Source organism: Oncorhynchus tshawytscha, unplaced genomic scaffold (genome assembly GCF_018296145.1).
Source record: "Oncorhynchus tshawytscha isolate Ot180627B unplaced genomic scaffold, Otsh_v2.0 Un_contig_2687_pilon_pilon, whole genome shotgun sequence".
In the NCBI taxonomy this organism is placed as follows: Eukaryota; Metazoa; Chordata; class Actinopteri; order Salmoniformes; family Salmonidae; genus Oncorhynchus; species Oncorhynchus tshawytscha.
In genome coordinates this window covers 51,312-72,423 of record NW_024609155.1, presented here as the reverse complement: position 1 = coordinate 72,423, position 21,112 = coordinate 51,312, and the positions used below count along the sequence as shown (strand labels likewise).

The window sequence follows — 21,112 nt, the reverse complement described above, 5'->3', positions numbered from 1 at the left end:
TCTCCCTGGGTTTATGATCCACATTATTTCTGAATCCACTGGCTGATATATGTTAATTGTACAACTCAACTACTGTATTGTTTACCTAGACATTCTGAGTGACAAAACATTAAGAACACCTTCCTAATATAGTTACACCACCCCCTTCTGCCCTCAGAACAGCCTCAACGTGTCGGAACAGCCTCAGTGGGTCAGGCATGGACTGGAATTGTGTCAAGAGCGTTCCACAGGGATGTTGACTCCATGTTGACTCCATGTTGACTCCATGTTGACTCCATGTTGACTCCATGTTGACTCCATGTTGACTCCATGTTGACTCCATGTTGACTCCAGTGCTTCCCACAGTTGTCAAGTCGGCTGGATGTCCTTTGGGTGGTGGGCAATTCTTGATACACACAGGAAACTGTTGAGCATGAAAAACCCAGCAGCTTTGCAGTTCTTGACACACTCAAACCGGTGCGCCCGGCATACTACCCTGTTCAAAGGCATTAAATATTTTGTCTTGCCCATTAACCCTCTGAATGGCGCGCACACACACACACACACACACACACACACACGCCTCAATTGTCAAGGCTTGAAAATCCTTCTTTAACCCGTCTCCTTCCCTTCCTCTACACTGATTAAAGTGGATTTAACAGGTGACATTAAATGACTTTCACCTGGACTCACCTGGTCAGTCTGTCATGGAAAGGGCAGGTGTTCTTAATGTTTTGTAGACTCAGTGGTTAATGGTGTGATAGTTCTAATGAATGTTTCATACAAAACACACTGATTAAATAAATCTGTACAATCATGGACAGAAATAATACATTGAGAGGTATTTGAAAACTAGATCCATTTCTAGAATTTAATACATTTTTTAGTTAACCTTTGTTTAACTAGGTAAGTCAGTTAAGAACAAATTCTTATTTACAATGACGGCCTAAACCGTCCAAAACCAGCAGCAAGACCTTAGCAGCAGGCCTGTACAGCACAAAACATGGGTCACATCACAAACTTTAGACCAGAGCCCTATGGCACCCTATTCCCTACATAGTGCACTACTTTAGACCAGAGCCCTATGGCACCCTATTCCCTACATAGTGCACTACTTTAGACCAGAGCCCTATAGCACCCTATTCACTATATAGTGCACTACTTTAGACCAGAGCCCTATAGGACCCTATTCACTATATAGTGCACTACTTTAGACCAGTAGTTTGTGTATCTCTGCTGAAAGGTAATTGGGAATAGGGTGCCATTGGAGTGTCAACCCGTCTCTCAGAGCTGACTGCTGGTGCCGGTTCTCAGGCTGGACCGTGTGAAGGGCAGCAGCTGGTTGTATTTGGGTGTGATGGTGATGACAGCAGCAGCGGTGTAGGGGTCCAAGGCTACGATACGGTGCAGTGCCGAACAGCCCTGATGAAGCTCATTAAGGCTCTGGTCTGTCTTCAGGGTCACATCCATCTGACATGACCCCTCCTCTGGGTACATCTCGTCACCTGGTAAGAGAAGGAGACACACACACACACACACACACACACACACACACACACACACACACACACACACACACACACACACACACACACACACACACACACACACACACACACACACACGTTAAACAGTAAAACGATCATCTGCCAGTAACCATATCAAATCAGATTGACAGTTTTGACTTCAACATGAGAAGAAAAACCCCTAAATTCACCGGGAGAATAATATAACAAAAAACAACAATTAAAAGACCTAAAGATCTCCTTTTCTCTGAAGAAGTAGAGCCCACATCTCTCTCCATGAAGACCTAAAGATCTCCTTTTCTCTGAAGAAGTAGAGCCCACCTCTCTCTCCATGAAGACCTAAAGATCTCCTTTTCTCTGAAGAAGTAGAGCCCACATCTCTCTCCATGAAGACCTAAAGATCTCCTTTTCTCTGAAGAAGTAGAGCCCACATCTCTCTCCATGAAGACCTAAAGATCTCCTTTTCTCTGAAGAAGTAGAGCCCACATCTCTCTCATGAAGACCTAAAGATCTCCTTTTCTCTGAAGTAGAGCCCACATCTCTCTCCATGAAGACCTAAAGATCTCCTTTTCTCTGAAGAAGTAGAGCCCACATCTCTCTCCATGAAAACCTAAAGATCTCCTTTTCTCTGAAGTAGAGCCCACATCTCTCTCCATGAAGACCTAAAGATCTCCTTTTCTCTGAAGAAGTAGAGCCCACATCTCTCTCCATGAAAACCTATAGATCTCCTTTTCTCTGAAGAAGTAGAGCCCACATGCCCATGAAGATGACGTGGATAAAGGGCACTAGATGACGTGGATAAAGGGCACTAGATGACTGATAAAGGGCACTAGATGACTGATAAAGGGCACTAGATGACTGATAAAGGGCACTAGATGACGTGGATAAAGGGCACTAGATGACGTGGATAAAGGGCACTAGATGACGTGGATAAAGGGCACTAGATGACGTGGATAAAGGGCACTAGATGACGTGGATAAAGGGCACTAGATGACGTGGATAAAGGGCACTAGATGACGTGGATAAAGGGCACTAGATGACGTGGATAAAGGGCACTAGATGACTGATAAAGGGCACTAGATGACTGATAAAGGGCACTAGATGACGTGGATAAAGGGCACTAGATGACGTGGATAAAGGACACTTGATGACTGATAAAGGGCACTAGATGACTGATAAAGGGCACTAGATGACTGATAAAGGGCACTAGATGACGTGGATAAAGGGCACTAGATACGTGGATAAAGGACACTAGATGACTGATAAAGGGCACTAGATGACGTGGATAAAGGACACTAGATGACTGATAAAGGACACTAGATGACGTGGATAAAGGGCACTAGATGACGTGGATAAAGGGCACGAGATGACGTGGATAAAGGGCACTAGATGACATGGATAAAGGGCACTAGATGACTGATAAAGGACACTAGATGACTGATAAAGGGCACTAGATGACGTGGATAAAGGGCACTAGATGACTGATAAAGGGCACTAGATGACTGATAAAGGGCACTAGATGACGTGGATAAAGGACACTAGATGACGTGGATAAAGGACACTAGATGACTGATAAAGGACACTAGATGACTGATAAAGGGCACTAGATGACGTGGATAAAGGGCACTAGATGACGTGGATAAAGGACACTAGATGACGTGGATAAAGGACACTAGATGACTGATAAAGGACACTAGATGACTGATAAAGGGCACTAGATGACGTGGATAAAGGGCACTAGATGACGTGGATAAAGGGCACTAGATGACGTGGATAAAGGGCACTAGATGACATGGATAAAGGGCACTAGATGACTGATAAAGGACACTAGATGACTGATAAAGGGCACTAGATGACGTGGATAAAGGGCACTAGATGACTGATAAAGGACACTTGATGACTGATAAAGGGCACTAGATGACTGATAAAGGGCACTAGATGACTGATAAAGGGCACTAGATGACTGATAAAGGGCACTAGATGACTGATAAAGGGCACTAGATGACTGATAAAGGGCACTAGATGACGTGGATAAAGGGCACTAGATGACGTGGATAAAGGGCACTAGATGACGTGGATAAAGGGCACTAGATGACGTGGATAAAGGGCACTAGATAACTGATAAAGGGCACTAGATGACTGATAAAGGGCACTAGATGATGTGGATAAAGGGCACTAGATGACTGATAAAGGGCACTAGATGACTGATAAAGGACACTAGATGACTGATAAAGGGCACTAGATGACGTGGATAAAGGGCACTAGATGACGTGGATAAAGGGCACTAGATGACGTGGATAAAGGGCAGTAGATGACTGATAAAGGGCACTAGATGACTGATAAAGGGCAGTAGATGACTGATAAAGGGCACTAGATGACTGATAAAGGGCACTAGATGACTGATAAAGGACACTAGATGACTGATAAAGGGCACTAGATGACTGATAAAGGGCACTAGATGACTGATAAAGGACACTAGATGACTGATAAAGGGCACTAGATGACTGATAAAGGGCACTAGATGACTGATAAAGGACACTAGATGACTGATAAAGGACACTAGATGACTGATAAAGGACACTAGATGACTGATAAAGGGCACGTTAGAAAGACAATCGTAATGAATTTGTTGCCAGCAGCACAGTTGCAGTCACCAATGCTCTGGATAACATGAAAACTGCCTGACCAGCTCTGCCAGGGCCAGTAAAATGGTCAGAGTGAGCTGTTCTCTCATTTGTGTCTGGGAGATGCTAGCAAGCCAAAGATAGCCAGTTAGCTCGGGGGCTTGACTGCTGTTAGGGCAGAACGCTCGGTTCAACCCTACTCCTCGGCCAGAGCGTCCAGTGTGCTCTGAACTCTCTGAGAGCGGAAGGCCCTGAATTCACGAATGGACAATCTGACAATGCTCTGAATTAAGTAAATATAAACTCTAACCTGGGAGGAGTGATATGTAGTAACCAGACCCTTCATATAAACTCTAACCTGGGAGGAGTGATATGTAGTAACCAGACCCTTCATATAAACTCTAACCTGGGAGGAGTGATATGTAGTAACCAGACCCTTCATATAAACTCTAACCTGGGAGGAGTGATATGTAGTAATCAGACCCTTCATATAAACTCTAACCTGGGAGGAGTGATATGTAGTAACCAGACCCTTCATATAAACTCTAACCTGGGAGGAGTGATATGTAGTAACCAGACCCTTCATATAAACTCTAAGCTGGGAGGAGTGATATGTAGTAACCAGACCCTTCATGTTTACTCTAACCTGGGAGGAGTGATATGTAGTAACCAGACCCTTCATGTAAATATAAACTCTAACCTGGGAGGAGTGATATGTAGTAACCAGACCCTTCATATAAATATAAACTCTAACCTGGGAGGAGTGATATGTAGTAACCAGACCCTTCATATAAATATAAACTCTAACCTGGGAGGAGTGATATGTAGTAACCAGACCCTTCATATAAATATAAACTCTAACCTGGGAGGAATGATATGTAGTAATCAGGCCCTTCATATAAACTCTAACCTGGGAGGAGTGATATGTAGTAACCAGACCCTTCATATAAACTCTAACCTGGGAGGAGTGATATGTAGTAACCAGACCCTTCATATAAATATAAACTCTAACCTGGGAGGAGTGATATGTAGTAATCAGACCCTTCATATAAACTCTAACCTGGGAGGAGTGATATGTAGTAACCAGACCCTTCATATAAACTCTAACCTGGGAGGAGTGATATGTAGTAATCAGACCCTTCATGTTTACTCTAACCTGGGAGGAGTGATATGTAGTAACCAGACCCTTCATATAAATATAAACTCTAACCTGGGAGGAGTGATATGTAGTAACCAGACCCTTCATGTTTACTCTAACCTGGGAGGAGTGATATGTAGTAACCAGACCCTTCATATAAATATAAACTCTAACCTGGGAGGAGTGATATGTAGTAATCAGGCCCTTCATATAAACTCTAACCTGGGAGGAGTGATATGTAGTAACCAGACCCTTCATATAAATATAAACTCTAACCTGGGAGGAATGATATGTAGTAATCAGGCCCTTCATATAAACTCTAACCTGGGAGGAGTGATATGTAGTAACCAGACCCTTCATGTAAACTCTAACCTGGGAGGAGTGATATGTAGTAACCAGACCCTTCATATAAATATAAACTCTAACCTGGGAGGAGTGATATGTAGTAACCAGACCCTTCATATAAACTCTAACCTGGGAGGAGTGATATGTAGTAATCAGACCCTTCATGTAAACTCTAACCTGGGAGGAGTGATATGTAGTAACCAGACCCTTCATGTAAACTCTAACCTGGAGGAGTGATATGTAGTAATCAGGCCCTTCATATAAATATAAACTCTAACCTGGGAGGAGTGATATGTAGTAATCAGGCCCTTCATATAAATATAAACTCTAACCTGGGAGGAGTGATATGTAGTAATCAGACCCTTCATATAAACTCTAACCTGGGAGGAGTGATATGTAGTAATCAGACCCTTCATGTAAATATAAACTCTAACCTGGGAGGAGTGATATGTAGTAACCAGACCCTTCATGTAAACTCTAACCTGGAGGAGTGATATGTAGTAATCAGGCCCTTCATATAAATATAAACTCTAACCTGGGAGGAGTGATATGTAGTAATCAGACCCTTCATATAAACTCTAACCTGGGAGGAGTGATATGTAGTAATCAGACCCTTCATGTAAACTCTAACCTGGGAGGAGTGATATGTAGTAATCAGGCCCTTCATATAAACTCTAACCTGGGAGGAGTGATATGTAGTAATCAGACCCTTCATGTAAATATAAACTCTAACCTGGGAGGAGTGATATGTAGTAATCAGGCCCTTCATATAAACTCTAACCTGGGAGGAGTGATATGTAGTAATCAGACCCTTCATGTAAACTCTAACCTGGGAGGAGTGATATGTAGTAATCAGACCCTTCATGTAAACTCTAACCTGGGAGGAGTGATATGTAGTAATCAGGCCCTTCATATAAACTCTAACCTGGGAGGAGTGATATGTAGTAATCAGACCCTTCATGTAAATATAAACTCTAACCTGGGAGGAGTGATATGTAGTAATCAGACCCTTCATGTAAATATAAACTCTAACCTGGGAGGAGTGATATGTAGTAATCAGACCCTTCATGTAAATATAAACTCTAACCTGGGAGGAGTGATATGTAGTAATCAGACCCTTCATGTAAATATAAACTCTAACCTGGGAGGAGTGATATGTAGTAATCAGGCCCTTCATATAAACTCTAACCTGGGAGGAGTGATATGTAGTAATCAGACCCTTCATATAAACTCTAACCTGGGAGGAGTGATATGTAGTAACCAGACCCTTCATGTAAACTCTAACCTGGGAGGAGTGATATGTAGTAACCAGACCCTTCATATAAACTCTAACCTGGGAGGAGTGATATGTAGTAACCAGACCCTTCATATAAACTCTAACCTAGGAGGAGTGATATGTAGTAACCAGACCCTTCATATAAACTCTAACCTGGGAGGAGTGATATGTAGTAACCAGACCCTTCATATAAACTCTAACCTGGGAGGAGTGATATGTAGTAACCAGACCCTTCATATAAACTCTAACCTGGGAGGAGTGATATGTAGTAACCAGACCCTTCATATAAACTCTAACCTGGGAGGAGTGATATGTAGTAATCAGACCCTTCATGTAAACTCTAACCTGGGAGGAGTGATATGTAGTAATCAGACCCTTCATGTAAATATAAACTCTAACCTGGGAGGAGTGATATGTAGTAACCAGACCCTTCATATAAACTCTAACCTGGGAGGAGTGATATGTAGTAATCAGACCCTTCATATAAACTCTAACCTGGGAGGAGTGATATGTAGTAATCAGACCCTTCATGTTTACTCTAACCTGGGAGGAGTGATATGTAGTAATCAGGCCCTTCATATAAACTCTAACCTGGGAGGAGTGATATGTAGTAACCAGACCCTTCATATAAACTCTAACCTGGGAGGAGTGATATGTAGTAATCAGACCCTTCATGTAAATATAAACTCTAACCTGGGAGGAGTGATATGTAGTAACCAGACCCTTCATGTAAACTCTAACCTGGGAGGAGTGATATGTAGTAACCAGACCCTTCATATAAACTCTAACCTGGGAGGAGTGATATGTAGTAACCAGACCCTTCATATAAACTCTAACCTGGGAGGAGTGATATGTAGTAATCAGACCCTTCATATAAACTCTAACCTGGGAGGAGTGATATGTAGTAATCAGACCCTTCATGTTTACTCTAACCTGGGAGGAGTGATATGTAGTAACCAGACCCTTCATATAAACTCTAACCTGGGAGGAGTGATATGTAGTAATCAGACCCTTCATGTAAACTCTAACCTGGGAGGAGTGATATGTAGTAACCAGACCCTTCATGTAAACTCTAACCTGGAGGAGTGATATGTAGTAATCAGGCCCTTCATATAAATATAAACTCTAACCTGGGAGGAGTGATATGTAGTAATCAGGCCCTTCATATAAATATAAACTCTAACCTGGGAGGAGTGATATGTAGTAATCAGACCCTTCATATAAACTCTAACCTGGGAGGAGTGATATGTAGTAATCAGACCCTTCATGTAAATATAAACTCTAACCTGGGAGGAGTGATATGTAGTAACCAGACCCTTCATGTAAACTCTAACCTGGAGGAGTGATATGTAGTAATCAGGCCCTTCATATAAATATAAACTCTAACCTGGGAGGAGTGATATGTAGTAACCAGACCCTTCATATAAACTCTAACCTGGGAGGAGTGATATGTAGTAACCAGACCCTTCATATAAACTCTAACCTGGGAGGAGTGATATGTAGTAATCAGACCCTTCATGTAAATATAAACTCTAACCTGGGAGGAGTGATATGTAGTAACCAGACCCTTCATATAAACTCTAACCTGGGAGGAGTGATATGTAGTAACCAGACCCTTCATATAAACTCTAACCTGGGAGGAGTGATATGTAGTAATCAGACCCTTCATATAAACTCTAACCTGGGAGGAGTGATATGTAGTAACCAGACCCTTCATGTAAACTCTAACCTGGGAGGAGTGATATGTAGTAACCAGACCCTTCATATAAACTCTAACCTGGGAGGAGTGATATGTAGTAACCAGACCCTTCATATAAACTCTAACCTGGGAGGAGTGATATGTAGTAACCAGACCCTTCATATAAACTCTAACCTAGGAGGAGTGATATGTAGTAATCAGACCCTTCATGTAAACTCTAACCTGGGAGGAGTGATATGTAGTAATCAGACCCTTCATGTTTACTCTAACCTGGGAGGAGTGATATGTAGTAACCAGACCCTTCATGTAAACTCTAACCTGGAGGAGTGATATGTAGTAACCAGACCCTTCATGTTTACTCTAACCTGGAGGAGTGATATGTAGTAACCAGACCCTTCATGTAAACTCTAACCTGGAGGAGTGATATGTAGTAATCAGGCCCTTCATATAAATATAAACTCTAACCTGGGAGGAGTGATATGTAGTAATCAGGCCCTTCATATAAATATAAACTCTAACCTGGGAGGAGTGATATGTAGTAATCAGAACCTTCATATAAACTCTAACCTGGGAGGAGTGATATGTAGTAATCAGACCCTTCATGTAAATATAAACTCTAACCTGGGAGGAGTGATATGTAGTAACCAGACCCTTCATGTAAACTCTAACCTGGAGGAGTGATATGTAGTAATCAGGCCCTTCATATAAATATAAACTCTAACCTGGGAGGAGTGATATGTAGTAATCAGACCCTTCATATAAACTCTAACCTGGGAGGAGTGATATGTAGTAATCAGACCCTTCATGTAAACTCTAACCTGGGAGGAGTGATATGTAGTAATCAGGCCCTTCATATAAACTCTAACCTGGGAGGAGTGATATGTAGTAATCAGACCCTTCATGTAAACTCTAACCTGGGAGGAGTGATATGTAGTAATCAGGCCCTTCATATAAACTCTAACCTGGGAGGAGTGATATGTAGTAATCAGACCCTTCATGTAAATATAAACTCTAACCTGGGAGGAGTGATATGTAGTAACCAGACCCTTCATATAAACTCTAACCTGGGAGGAGTGATATGTAGTAACCAGACCCTTCATGTAAACTCTAACCTGGGAGGAGTGATATGTAGTAACCAGACCCTTCATATAAACTCTAACCTGGGAGGAGTGATATGTAGTAATCAGGCCCTTCATATAAACTCTAACCTGGGAGGAGTGATATGTAGTAATCAGACCCTTCATGTAAATATAAACTCTAACCTGGGAGGAGTGATATGTAGTAATCAGACCCTTCATGTAAATATAAACTCTAACCTGGGAGGAGTGATATGTAGTAATCAGACCCTTCATGTAAATATAAACTCTAACCTGGGAGGAGTGATATGTAGTAATCAGACCCTTCATGTAAATATAAACTCTAACCTGGGAGGAGTGATATGTAGTAATCAGACCCTTCATGTAAATATAAACTCTAACCTGGGAGGAGTGATATGTAGTAATCAGGCCCTTCATATAAACTCTAACCTGGGAGGAGTGATATGTAGTAATCAGACCCTTCATGTAAATATAAACTCTAACCTGGGAGGAGTGATATGTAGTAATCAGACCCTTCATGTAAATATAAACTCTAACCTGGGAGGAGTGATATGTAGTAATCAGACCCTTCATGTAAATATAAACTCTAACCTGGGAGGAGTGATATGTAGTAATCAGACCCTTCATGTAAACTCTAACCTGGGAGGAGTGATATGTAGTAACCAGACCCTTCATGTAAATATAAACTCTAACCTGGGAGGAGTGATATGTAGTAATCAGACCCTTCATGTAAACTCTAACCTGGGAGGAGTGATATGTAGTAAACAGACCCTTCATATAAACTCTAACCTGGGAGGAGTGATATGTAGTAATCAGACCCTTCATGTAAATATAAACTCTAACCTGGGAGGAGTGATATGTAGTAATCAGACCCTTCATGTAAATATAAACTCTAACCTGGGAGGAGTGATATGTAGTAATCAGGCCCTTCATGTAAATATAAACTCTAACCTGGGAGGAGTGATATGTAGTAATCAGACCCTTCATGTAAACTCTAACCTGGGAGGAGTGATATGTAGTAACCAGACCCTTCATGTAAATATAAACTCTAACCTGGGAGGAGTGATATGTAGTAATCAGACCCTTCATGTAAACTCTAACCTGGGAGGAGTGATATGTAGTAACCAGACCCTTCATATAAACTCTAACCTGGGAGGAGTGATATGTAGTAATCAGAACCTTCATATAAACTCTAACCTGGGAGGAGTGATATGAAGTAATCAGGCCCTTCATATAAACTCTAACCTGGGAGGAGTGATATGTAGTAATCAGACCCTTCATATAAACTCTAACCTGGGAGGAGTGATATGTAGTAATCAGACCCTTCATATAAACTCTAACCTGGGAGGAGTGATATGTAGTAATCAGACCCTTCATATAAACTCTAACCTGGGAGGAGTGATATGTAGTAACCAGACCCTTCATATAAACTCTAACCTGGGAGGAGTGATATGTAGTAATCAGACCCTTCATATAAACTCTAACCTGGGAGGAGTGATATGTAGTAACCAGACCCTTCATGTAAATATAAACTCTAACCTGGGAGGAGTGATATGTAGTAACCAGACCCTTCATGTAAATATAAACTCTAACCTGGGAGGAGTGATATGTAGTAACCAGACCCTTCATGTAAACTCTAACCTGGGAGGAGTGATATGTAGTAATCAGACCCTTCATATAAACTCTAACCTGGGAGGAGTGATATGTAGTAATCAGGCCCTTCATGTAAATATAAACTCTAACCTGGGAGGAGTGATATGTAGTAATCAGACCCTTCATGTAAATATAAACTCTAACCTGGGAGGAGTGATATGTAGTAATCAGGCCCTTCATGTAAATATAAACTCTAACCTGGGAGGAGTGATATGTAGTAATCAGGTCCTTCATATAAACTCTAACCTGGGAGGAGTGATATGTAGTAATCAGACCCTTCATGTAAACTCTAACCTGGGAGGAGTGATATGTAGTAATCAGACCCTTCATATAAACTCGAACCTGGGAGGAGTGATATGTAGTAATCAGACCCTTCATATAAACTCTAACCTGGGAGGAGTGATATGTAGTAATCAGACCCTTCATATAAACTCTAACCTGGGAGGAGTGATATGTAGTAATCAGACCCTTCATATAAACTCTAACCTGGGAGGAGTGATATGTAGTAATCAGACCCTTCATATAAACTCTAACCTGGGAGGAGTGATATGTAGTAATCAGACCCTTCATATAAACTCTAACCTGGGAGGAGTGATATGTAGTAATCAGACCCTTCATGTAAACTCTAACCTGGGAGGAGTGATATGTAGTAACCAGACCCTTCATGTAAATATAAACTCTAACCTGGGAGGAGTGATATGTAGTAACCAGACCCTTCATGTAAATATAAACTCTAACCTGGGAGGAGTGATATGTAGTAATCAGACCCTTCATGTAAACTCTAACCTGGGAGGAGTGATATGTAGTAACCAGACCCTTCATATAAACTCTAACCTGGGAGGAGTGATATGTAGTAACCAGACCCTTCATGTAAACTCTAACCTGGGAGGAGTGATATGTAGTAATCAGACCCTTCATATAAACTCTAACCTGGGAGGAGTGATATGTAGTAACCAGACCCTTCATATAAACTCTAACCTGGGAGGAGTGATATGTAGTAATCAGACCCTTCATATAAACTCTAACCTGGGAGGAGTGATATGTAGTAATCAGACCCTTCATATAAACTCTAACCTGGGAGGAGTGATATGTAGTAACCAGACCCTTCATATAAACTCTAACCTGGGAGGAGTGATATGTAGTAACCAGACCCTTCATGTAAACTCTAACCTGGGAGGAGTGATATGTAGTAATCAGACCCTTCATATAAATATAAACTCTAACCTGGGAGGAGTGATATGTAGTAACCAGACCCTTCATATAAACTCTAACCTGGGAGGAGTGATATGTAGTAACCAGACCCTTCATATAAATATAAACTCTAACCTGGGAGGAGTGATATGTAGTAATCAGACCCTTCATATAAATATAAACTCTAACCTGGGAGGAGTGATATGTAGTAACCAGACCCTTCATATAAATATAAACTCTAACCTGGGAGGAGTGATATGTAGTAATCAGACCCTTCATATAAATATAAACTCTAACCTGGGAGGAGTGATATGTAGTAATCAGACCCTTCATATAAATATAAACTCTAACCTGGGAGGAGTGATATGTAGTAATCAGACCCTTCATATAAATATAAACTCTAACCTGGGAGGAGTGATATGTAGTAACCAGACCCTTCATATAAATATAAACTCTAACCTGGGAGGAGTGATATGTAGTAATCAGACCCTTCATATAAATATAAACTCTAACCTGGGAGGAGTGATATGTAGTAATCAGACCCTTCATATAAATATAAACTCTAACCTGGGAGGAGTGATATGTAGTAACCAGACCCTTCATATAAATATAAACTCTAACCTGGGAGGAGTGATATGTAGTAATCAGACCCTTCATATAAATATAAACTCTAACCTGGGAGGAGTGATATGTAGTAACCAGACCCTTCATATAAACTCTAACCTGGGAGGAGTGATATGTAGTAACCAGACCCTTCATATAAACTCTAACCTGGGAGGAGTGATATGTAGTAACCAGACCCTTCATATAAACTCTAACCTGGGAGGAGTGATATGTAGTAACCAGACCCTTCATATAAATATAAACTCTAACCTGGGAGGAGTGATATGTAGTAACCAGACCCTTCATGTAAACTCTAACCTGGGAGGAGTGATATGTAGTAATCAGGCCCTTCATGTAAATATAAACTCTAACCTGGGAGGAGTGATATGTAGTAATCAGACCCTTCATGTAAATATAAACTCTAACCTGGGAGGAGTGATATGTAGTAATCAGGCCCTTCATGTAAATATAAACTCTAACCTGGGAGGAGTGATATGTAGTAATCAGGTCCTTCATATAAACTCTAACCTGGGAGGAGTGATATGTAGTAATCAGACCCTTCATGTAAACTCTAACCTGGGAGGAGTGATATGTAGTAATCAGGCCCTTCATATACACTCTAACCTGGGAGGAGTGATATGTCGTAACCAGACCCTTCATATAAACTCTAACCTGGGAGGAGTGATATGTAGTAACCAGACCCTTCATATAAACTCTAACCTGGGAGGAGTGATATGTAGTAATCAGGCCCTTCATATAAACTCTAACCTGGGAGGAGTGATATGTAGTAATCAGGCCCTTCATATAAACTCTAACCTGGGAGGAGTGATATGTAGTAATCAGACCCTTCATGTTTACTCTAACCTGGGAGGAGTGATATGTAGTAATCAGGCCCTTCATATAAACTCTAACCTGGGAGGAGTGATATGTAGTAACCAGACCCTTCATATAAACTCTAACCTGGGAGGAGTGATATGTAGTAATCAGACCCTTCATGTAAATATAAACTCTAACCTGGGAGGAGTGATATGTAGTAACCAGACCCTTCATGTAAACTCTAACCTGGAGGAGTGATATGTAGTAATCAGGCCCTTCATATAAACTCTAACCTGGGAGGAGTGATATGTAGTAATCAGGCCCTTCATATAAACTCTAACCTGGGAGGAGTGATATGTAGTAATCAGACCCTTCATATAAACTCTAACCTGGGAGGAGTGATATGTAGTAATCAGGCCCTTCATATAAACTCTAACCTGGGAGGAGTGATATGTAGTAATCAGACCCTTCATGTAAACTCTAACCTGGGAGGAGTGATATGTAGTAATCAGGCCCTTCATATAAACTCTAACCTGGGAGGAGTGATATGTAGTAATCAGACCCTTCATGTAAATATAAACTCTAACCTGGGAGGAGTGATATGTAGTAATCAGGCCCTTCATATAAACTCTAACCTGGGAGGAGTGATATGTAGTAATCAGACCCTTCATGTAAACTCTAACCTGGGAGGAGTGATATGTAGTAATCAGACCCTTCATGTAAACTCTAACCTGGGAGGAGTGATATGTAGTAATCAGGCCCTTCATATAAACTCTAACCTGGGAGGAGTGATATGTAGTAATCAGACCCTTCATGTAAATATAAACTCTAACCTGGGAGGAGTGATATGTAGTAATCAGACCCTTCATGTAAATATAAACTCTAACCTGGGAGGAGTGATATGTAGTAATCAGGCCCTTCATGTAAATATAAACTCTAACCTGGGAGGAGTGATATGTAGTAATCAGACCCTTCATGTAAACTCTAACCTGGGAGGAGTGATATGTAGTAACCAGACCCTTCATGTAAATATAAACTCTAACCTGGGAGGAGTGATATGTAGTAATCAGACCCTTCATGTAAACTCTAACCTGGGAGGAGTGATATGTAGTAACCAGACCCTTCATATAAACTCTAACCTGGGAGGAGTGATATGTAGTAATCAGACCCTTCATGTAAATATAAACTCTAACCTGGGAGGAGTGATATGTAGTAATCAGACCCTTCATGTAAATATAAACTCTAACCTGGGATGAGTGATATGTAGTAATCAGGCCCTTCATGTAAATATAAACTCTAACCTGGGAGGAGTGATATGTAGTAATCAGACCCTTCATGTAAACTCTAACCTGGGAGGAGTGATATGTAGTAACCAGACCCTTCATGTAAATATAAACTCTAACCTGGGAGGAGTGATATGTAGTAATCAGACCCTTCATGTAAACTCTAACCTGGGAGGAGTGATATGTAGTAACCAGACCCTTCATATAAACTCTAACCTGGGAGGAGTGATATGTAGTAATCAGACCCTTCATATAAACTCTAACCTGGGAGGAGTGATATGAAGTAATCAGGCCCTTCATATAAACTCTAACCTGGGAGGAGTGATATGTAGTAATCAGACCCTTCATATAAACTCTAACCTGGGAGGAGTGATATGTAGTAATCAGACCCTTCATATAAACTCTAACCTGGGAGGAGTGATATGTAGTAATCAGACCCTTCATATAAACTCTAACCTGGGAGGAGTGATATGTAGTAACCAGACCCTTCATATAAACTCTAACCTGGGAGGAGTGATATGTAGTAATCAGACCCTTCATATAAACTCTAACCTGGGAGGAGTGATATGTAGTAACCAGACCCTTCATGTAAATATAAACTCTAACCTGGGAGGAGTGATATGTAGTAACCAGACCCTTCATGTAAATATAAACTCTAACCTGGGAGGAGTGATATGTAGTAATCAGACCCTTCATGTAAATATAAACTCTAACCTGGGAGGAGTGATATGTAGTAACCAGACCCTTCATGTAAATATAAACTCTAACCTGGGAGGAGTGATATGTAGTAACCAGACCCTTCATGTAAACTCTAACCTGGGAGGAGTGATATGTAGTAATCAGACCCTTCATATAAACTCTAACCTGGGAGGAGTGATATGTAGTAATCAGGCCCTTCATGTAAATATAAACTCTAACCTGGGAGGAGTGATATGTAGTAATCAGACCCTTCATGTAAATATAAACTCTAACCTGGGAGGAGTGATATGTAGTAATCAGGCCCTTCATGTAAATATAAACTCTAACCTGGGAGGAGTGATATGTAGTAATCAGGTCCTTCATATAAACTCTAACCTGGGAGGAGTGATATGTAGTAATCAGACCCTTCATGTAAACTCTAACCTGGGAGGAGTGATATGTAGTAATCAGACCCTTCATATAAACTCGAACCTGGGAGGAGTGATATGTAGTAATCAGACCCTTCATATAAACTCTAACCTGGGAGGAGTGATATGTAGTAATCAGACCCTTCATATAAACTCTAACCTGGGAGGAGTGATATGTAGTAATCAGACCCTTCATATAAACTCTAACCTGGGAGGAGTGATATGTAGTAATCAGACCCTTCATATAAACTCTAACCTGGGAGGAGTGATATGTAGTAATCAGACCCTTCATATAAACTCTAACCTGGGAGGAGTGATATGTAGTAATCAGACCCTTCATGTAAACTCTAACCTGGGAGGAGTGATATGTAGTAACCAGACCCTTCATGTAAATATAAACTCTAACCTGGGAGGAGTGATATGTAGTAACCAGACCCTTCATGTAAATATAAACTCTAACCTGGGAGGAGGATATGTAGTAATCAGACCCTTCATGTAAACTCTAACCTGGGAGGAGTGATATGTAGTAACCAGACCCTTCATATAAACTCTAACCTGGGAGGAGTGATATGTAGTAACCAGACCCTTCATGTAAACTCTAACCTGGGAGGAGTGATATGTAGTAATCAGACCCTTCATATAAACTCTAACCTGGGAGGAGTGATATGTAGTAACCAGACCCTTCATATAAACTCTAACCTGGGAGGAGCGATATGTAGTAATCAGACCCTTCATATAAACTCTAACCTGGGAGGAGTGATATGTAGTAATCAGACCCTTCATATAAACTCTAACCTGGGAGGAGTGATATGTAGTAACCAGACCCTTCATATAAACTCTAACCTGGGAGGAGTGATATGTAGTAACCAGACCCTTCATGTAAACTCTAACCTGGGAGGAGTGATATGTAGTAATCAGACCCTTCATATAAATATAAACTCTAACCTGGGAGGAGTGATATGTAGTAACCAGACCCTTCATATAAACTCTAACCTGGGAGGAGTGATATGTAGTAACCAGACCCTTCATATAAATATAAACTCTAACCTGGGAGGAGTGATATGTAGTAATCAGACCCTTCATATAAATATAAACTCTAACCTGGGAGGAGTGATATGTAGTAACCAGACCCTTCATATAAATATAAACTCTAACCTGGGAGGAGTGATATGTAGTAATCAGACCCTTCATATAAATATAAACTCTAACCTGGGAGGAGTGATATGTAGTAATCAGACCCTTCATATAAATATAAACTCTAACCTGGGAGGAGTGATATGTAGTAATCAGACCCTTCATATAAATATAAACTCTAACCTGGGAGGAGTGATATGTAGTAACCAGACCCTTCATATAAATATAAACTCTAACCTGGGAGGAGTGATATGTAGTAATCAGACCCTTCATATAAATATAAACTCTAACCTGGGAGGAGTGATATGTAGTAATCAGACCCTTCATATAAATATAAACTCTAACCTGGGAGGAGTGATATGTAGTAACCAGACCCTTCATATAAATATAAACTCTAACCTGGGAGGAGTGATATGTAGTAATCAGACCCTTCATATAAATATAAACTCTAACCTGGGAGGAGTGATATGTAGTAACCAGACCCTTCATATAAACTCTAACCTGGGAGGAGTGATATGTAGTAACCAGACCCTTCATATAAACTCTAACCTGGGAGGAGTGATATGTAGTAACCAGACCCTTCATATAAATATAAACTCTAACCTGGGAGGAGTGATATGTAGTAACCAGACCCTTCATGTAAACTCTAACCTGGGAGGAGTGATATGTAGTAATCAGGCCCTTCATGTAAATATAAACTCTAACCTGGGAGGAGTGATATGTAGTAATCAGACCCTTCATGTAAATATAAACTCTAACCTGGGAGGAGTGATATGTAGTAATCAGGCCCTTCATGTAAATATAAACTCTAACCTGGGAGGAGTGATATGTAGTAATCAGGTCCTTCATATAAACTCTAACCTGGGAGGAGTGATATGTAGTAATCAGACCCTTCATGTAAACTCTAACCTGGGAGGAGTGATATGTAGTAATCAGACCCTTCATATAAACTCGAACCTGGGAGGAGTGATATGTAGTAATCAGACCCTTCATATAAACTCTAACCTGGGAGGAGTGATATGTAGTAATCAGACCCTTCATATAAACTCTAACCTGGGAGGAGTGATATGTAGTAATCAGACCCTTCATATAAACTCTAACCTGGGAGGAGTGATATGTAGTAGCTGTCTGACACCATGCGGACAGGGAGCCACTGTTCACAGCCCTCTGAAGCTCTCTGTCTGGAGAAGCTGTGGAGGTTCTGCAGGGAGGGGAACCGGCACATACGGCTGAGATCATAGAACTGTGGAGGGGCAATCCACATCTCTCTGGCCTGGTAACTGTGGAGGATCTCTGGGGGGGTGGACCACTGAGAGAGGGGAGACGGGAGGGTGAGGGGAGGAGAGGGAGAGGGGAGAAGAGAGAGAGAGGGGAGGAGAGAGAGAGAGAGGGAAGGGGAGGAGAGGAGGGGAGAGAGAGAGAAGGGAATGAGAGAGAGGGAGAATGGAGGAGAGAGAGGGGAGGAGAGAGAGAGGGGAGGAGAGAGAAAGGGGAGAAGAGAGGGGAGGAGAGAGAGGGAGAGGGGAGGAGAGAGAAAGGGAATGAGAGAGAGGGAGAATGGAGGAGAGAGAGGGGAGGAGAGAGAGGGGAGGAGGAGAGGGGGGAGGAGAGAGAGAGGGGGAGGAGAGAGAGAGGGAGAGAGGGAGAGGGGAGGAGAGAGAGGGGAGGAGAGAGGGGAGGAGAGAGGGGAGGAGAGAGGGGAGGAGAGAGGGGAGGAGAGAGAGAGAGAGGGAGAGGGGAGGAGAGAGAGAGAGGGAGGGGAGGAGAGAGAAAGGGAATGAGAGAGAGGGAGAATGGAGGAGAGAGAGGGGAGGAGAGAGAGAGGGGAGGAGAGAGAGAGGGGGAGGAGAGAGAAAGGGGAGAAGAGAGGGAGAGGGGAGGAGAGAGAGAGGGGAGGAGAGAGAAAGGGAATGAGAGAGAGGGAGAATGGAGGAGAGAGGGGGAGGAGAGAGAGGGGAGGAGAGAGAGAGGGAGAGAGGGAGAGGGAGGAGAGAGAGGGAGAGGGAGGAGAGAGAGAGGAGAGGAGAGAAGAGAGGGAGAGAGAAGGAGAGAGAGAGAGAAGGAGAGAGAAGGAGAGAGAGAGAGAAGGAGAGAGAGAGGGAGAGGGGAGGAGAGAGAGGGGTTTAGGTTGGACTAAGATCAAATGAACAGTTATAATATATAGAGTCACTTAAACCTTTGAACACAACAATACAATACAAATCAAATCAAATCAAATCAATACACTTCCACCCTACTAAGCTATGGTATCACCTTAAAGTGCACAATTTCCTTCTCGTCTTGTAGGGTGTGAGGTGGTGTTTCTTGCAAGCAGCACATGTAGAAGGCCGTGTCGTACCTCCTCTGTTTCCCGTACACACCAGTAGGGGTCAGCCAGTTACCCCATTCATGCAGAGCCCAGATGTTAGGTAGACACTCCAGCTCCCTACACATTCTGATGAAGTTAGAAGGCTTCTCGTTTACCAGTACTCTCCATTTAGCCAATTCACTCATGTCACAGAGATCAGTTATTCTGGTTAATTCGGGTTGACTGTATCGGTTGTTCTCGATGCTGTTAAATAAAGTACTCTCTTCCCCTTTTGACACGACTAGAAGTACACCGGACTCCTCGAACGTTTCCCGCACTGCACAGATTCTAAATGCGACGTCACCTGGAACGAGAGAACCCAGTTTCTTCCTGTCAGTGGCGAAGATGGGAGGTCTCGTCTCCGGCGGCTGTTTCACAAATCCCAGTCCAAAATTCGGTGAGCGGCGAAAAGATTGAAAAAGATCAAACCATTCACTTGAGAAATCTGACGGATCCAGCAGACCGCCGGGAAAGACATAAGCATTCGGCATGAAACCACTCGTACCGCTTCGTTTCAACAACAACACTTCATAGTCGAAGACTGACCTGTCAGGCAAGTTGGAGTGCTCACTGATCACAGGTGCAGAGGTGCCTTTATCGACACACCTTGTCAAACTATCGACAGGGAGTTTATGTCTCGTACCAGCAGCTAGTATGACCGTCGCGGCCTCCTTCCAGTGTCTCAGAGCCGTATTCATCTTTAGCTCGTTTTATTCTCTCATTTCCAATAGTGTTATTCTGAAGCAAAGTCCACAACACCAACGTCAAATGTTATTGTGTTGATGTGTCGTCATACGAGCAGGAAGGTCAAGGGCGGAGAAGAAGAACCGTGTTTCCGGTGTCTTCTGTTACTACGCCACCTACTGTTGTGGATGTCTGATCTTACCATAGCCTCTATCAATGCAGGTCATGATGCTGATTAAAGTGGGTGAAAGTTCGAGTTCAGGAAAGTGATTGATGTTTGTGGTGAGTATTTTTTTGGCAAAGAGATACTTTAAACTTTTCATAAGATGACAAATGAATTGATTTTTGGGATTAAATTACAATTGAAGGGTAAACTGTTTTATTCACAAACACAACAACTCCCTATCTACTGTTCAACTCCGAGAAGAGAAGAGGTTTTGAAACTGTTGAATTCAATAGTATCAAATCTACATTCAGTTTAGAGTGACACGAATACATCACACAGTAGGCAGTATAAGATGAACCGTGTCCCCAGGTTCAACTGGCAGCTGGTGGACGAGATAGAAGACAACAAGGGACAAATATGTCTTTTAACGTGTCAAATACAATTT

General features: G+C 41.9%; 1 protein-coding gene across 1 annotated transcript; it reads right to left on the bottom strand.

Moving 5' to 3' along the window:
• Positions 1-821: 821 nt before the first annotated feature.
• Positions 822-20,644, bottom strand: LOC121844347 (nucleoside diphosphate-linked moiety X motif 19-like). Its single transcript, XM_042314372.1, has 3 exons — positions 19,724-20,644; positions 18,572-18,779; positions 822-1,484 (listed from the first exon to the last, which is right to left on the bottom strand). The coding sequence occupies exons 1-3, from the start codon at positions 20,513-20,515 to the stop codon at positions 1,264-1,266; spliced, it is 1,221 nt and encodes a 406-aa protein (XP_042170306.1). The 5' UTR covers positions 20,516-20,644; the 3' UTR covers positions 822-1,263.
• Positions 20,645-21,112: the final 468 nt, after the last annotated feature.